This window comes from Contarinia nasturtii, unplaced genomic scaffold, assembly GCF_009176525.2.
Source record: "Contarinia nasturtii isolate CC-2019 unplaced genomic scaffold, AAFC_CNas_1.1 Cnas_scaffold_1182, whole genome shotgun sequence".
NCBI lineage: Eukaryota > Metazoa > Arthropoda > Insecta > Diptera > Cecidomyiidae > Contarinia > Contarinia nasturtii.
This window is the reverse complement of record NW_022198526.1, coordinates 1,281,926-1,283,920: the sequence shown is the minus strand read 5'-3', so window position 1 is coordinate 1,283,920 and position 1,995 is coordinate 1,281,926. Positions and strand designations below refer to the sequence as shown.

The 1,995-nt window shown below is 34.7% G+C and overlaps 1 protein-coding gene across 1 annotated transcript in view; it reads right to left on the bottom strand.

Annotated features, from left to right (window-relative positions):
* Positions 1–1,776: 1,776 nt before the first annotated feature.
* The window catches only part of LOC116344923, a 21,666-nt gene continuing 21,447 nt past the window's right edge, over positions 1,777–1,995 (bottom strand). Inside the window, exon 6 of the mRNA XM_031773784.1 lies at positions 1,777–1,986. Within this exon, the coding sequence (XP_031629644.1) occupies positions 1,777–1,986 (210 nt within the window). The remainder of the gene's footprint in view (positions 1,987–1,995) is intronic.

Below are 1,995 nucleotides of genomic sequence, written 5' to 3'. Positions count from 1 at the left end.
GAAAATCAAGCATTTTTCATATTGAAAAATATCGATATTTCAATGACTAATTCCGGCGAAATTTTGTACTACACCCGAAAAGTTAGCAAGCGGGAAATTGAGATTGGACGTTAATTCACCGAATTCAGCCATAATTTAGGCCATTATCACGCTCCAAGGTAAATCTGTGGAGGCAAACTTCATTTTTGAGCCGATTTATATGGAAAATCAAGCATTTTTCATATTGAAAAATATCGATATTTCAATGACCAATTCCGGCGAAATTTTGTACTACACCCAAAGAGTTAGCAATCGGGAAATTGAGATTGGACCTTTATCACCGAATTCAGCCATAATTCAGGCCATTATCACGCTCCATGATAAATCTGTGGAGGCAAACTTCATTTTTGAGCCGATTTCTATGGAAAATCAATCATTTTTCATATTGAAAATTATCGATATTTCACTGACCAATTCAGGCAAAATTTTGTACTACACCCGAAGAGTTGGCAAGCGGGAAAGTGAGATTGGACCTTTATTCACCGAATTCAGCCATAATTCAGGCCATCATCACGCTTCATGATAAATCTGGGTGTGGTTGTTTCGACTGATGTTTTTCAGGTTGGCGAATATTCAGATGATGAATCCCATCTCCGTTTTACATATTTTATCCCGCTCTTACTGACGCTCTTCTGAATTTCTTTTTATTCATCTTCTTTACTTTATAAGCAGCGATGAAGAGGAGCTATATCATACAATTTTTCACGGATACACATCCCACGGACATACAATTCATCCGTATTCGCAAGTTTAGTTTAATGGATACGGATAAATTATATATTCGCATTCGTGACGGGTACGGATGAAGTTGTAATCCGTGGGAGTAATGACAGTGTGCCTGTTGGAGATTAAAGTCATTTAATGTAGAAAACACTATAGGAGATGATTTTGGGGCATATTAATGTGCGTCGCTGTGTGTGATGTGTCCTGTGTCCTGTGGCTTTTGCCAAAATTTGTTAACTCGATAAATCTTCTTCCAAAAACTCAATTCAAATTCTGACTTTGCAGGATGATTTGGGACTACTAGGAGACGTGCTGATTAGTTTTTGAGCAATATCTGTTGACCGATGTAATTTTTTTTGGTCCGAATGGAGTACGCACAATCCATACATTTTACTTTTTTGATCATTTTTCAACCATTTTGGTGACACGATGGTTTCGTGCTCAGACATGAAATTCAAAATCTGACTTTACGGGATGATTGGGCAATACGAGGAATAGATCTGGTCAAATTTTCAACGACATTGATTGATCGATGTAAAACTTAGACTGTGAAGAGTCACTTATGGGAAAAATGCCTTAAAATGATATTATTTCAATTTGAACGCTGAAAGAATGTGTAGTGGGGGGTTTTTGGCACGAGAAATCCGAATCTGATGTTTGTTTTAAGATGCAACCAATTTTTCACAGACTTTTCATACAAAAATCCACAAAAAATATCATTTTTGTATGAAAGACATGCCTTTGTGGTACAGTAATGATGTGAAACTTTGAACAGGCTATTTTTTTTTTTGATTGAAATTTCTTTAAACTTGCTGTGATTATTTATTTTGATAAGAAAATAATATTCCCAAAATTTCCGTTCCATGCGGAAAAGTCAGCTTGCGTACGTAAGCCTCTTTATTTTATATGGAATTTATTTGCAGATACTAACTTAAACATACTTTGATCTAATACTAAATTTTTCATATGAAATTCAATTTGAATGGAAAATTAGGCAAATTTCTTATGTTTGTTTCAATGTTTTTTGAAACGTTGAACGGAATCCAAAGAATAAAATTCGTCCAAGTTCTCATTACAATATTCATCTATGACATATTCATTATTATCTAAAAATTCACCCCTACCAACTAGTTCAATATCAATAACTTCATTTTCCAGTTCTCTTAATAGGTTTGTTGTATTTTTTAGTTGAATGCTCCACGTTGTATATGGACTGAGAATTGGCTGGTTGTT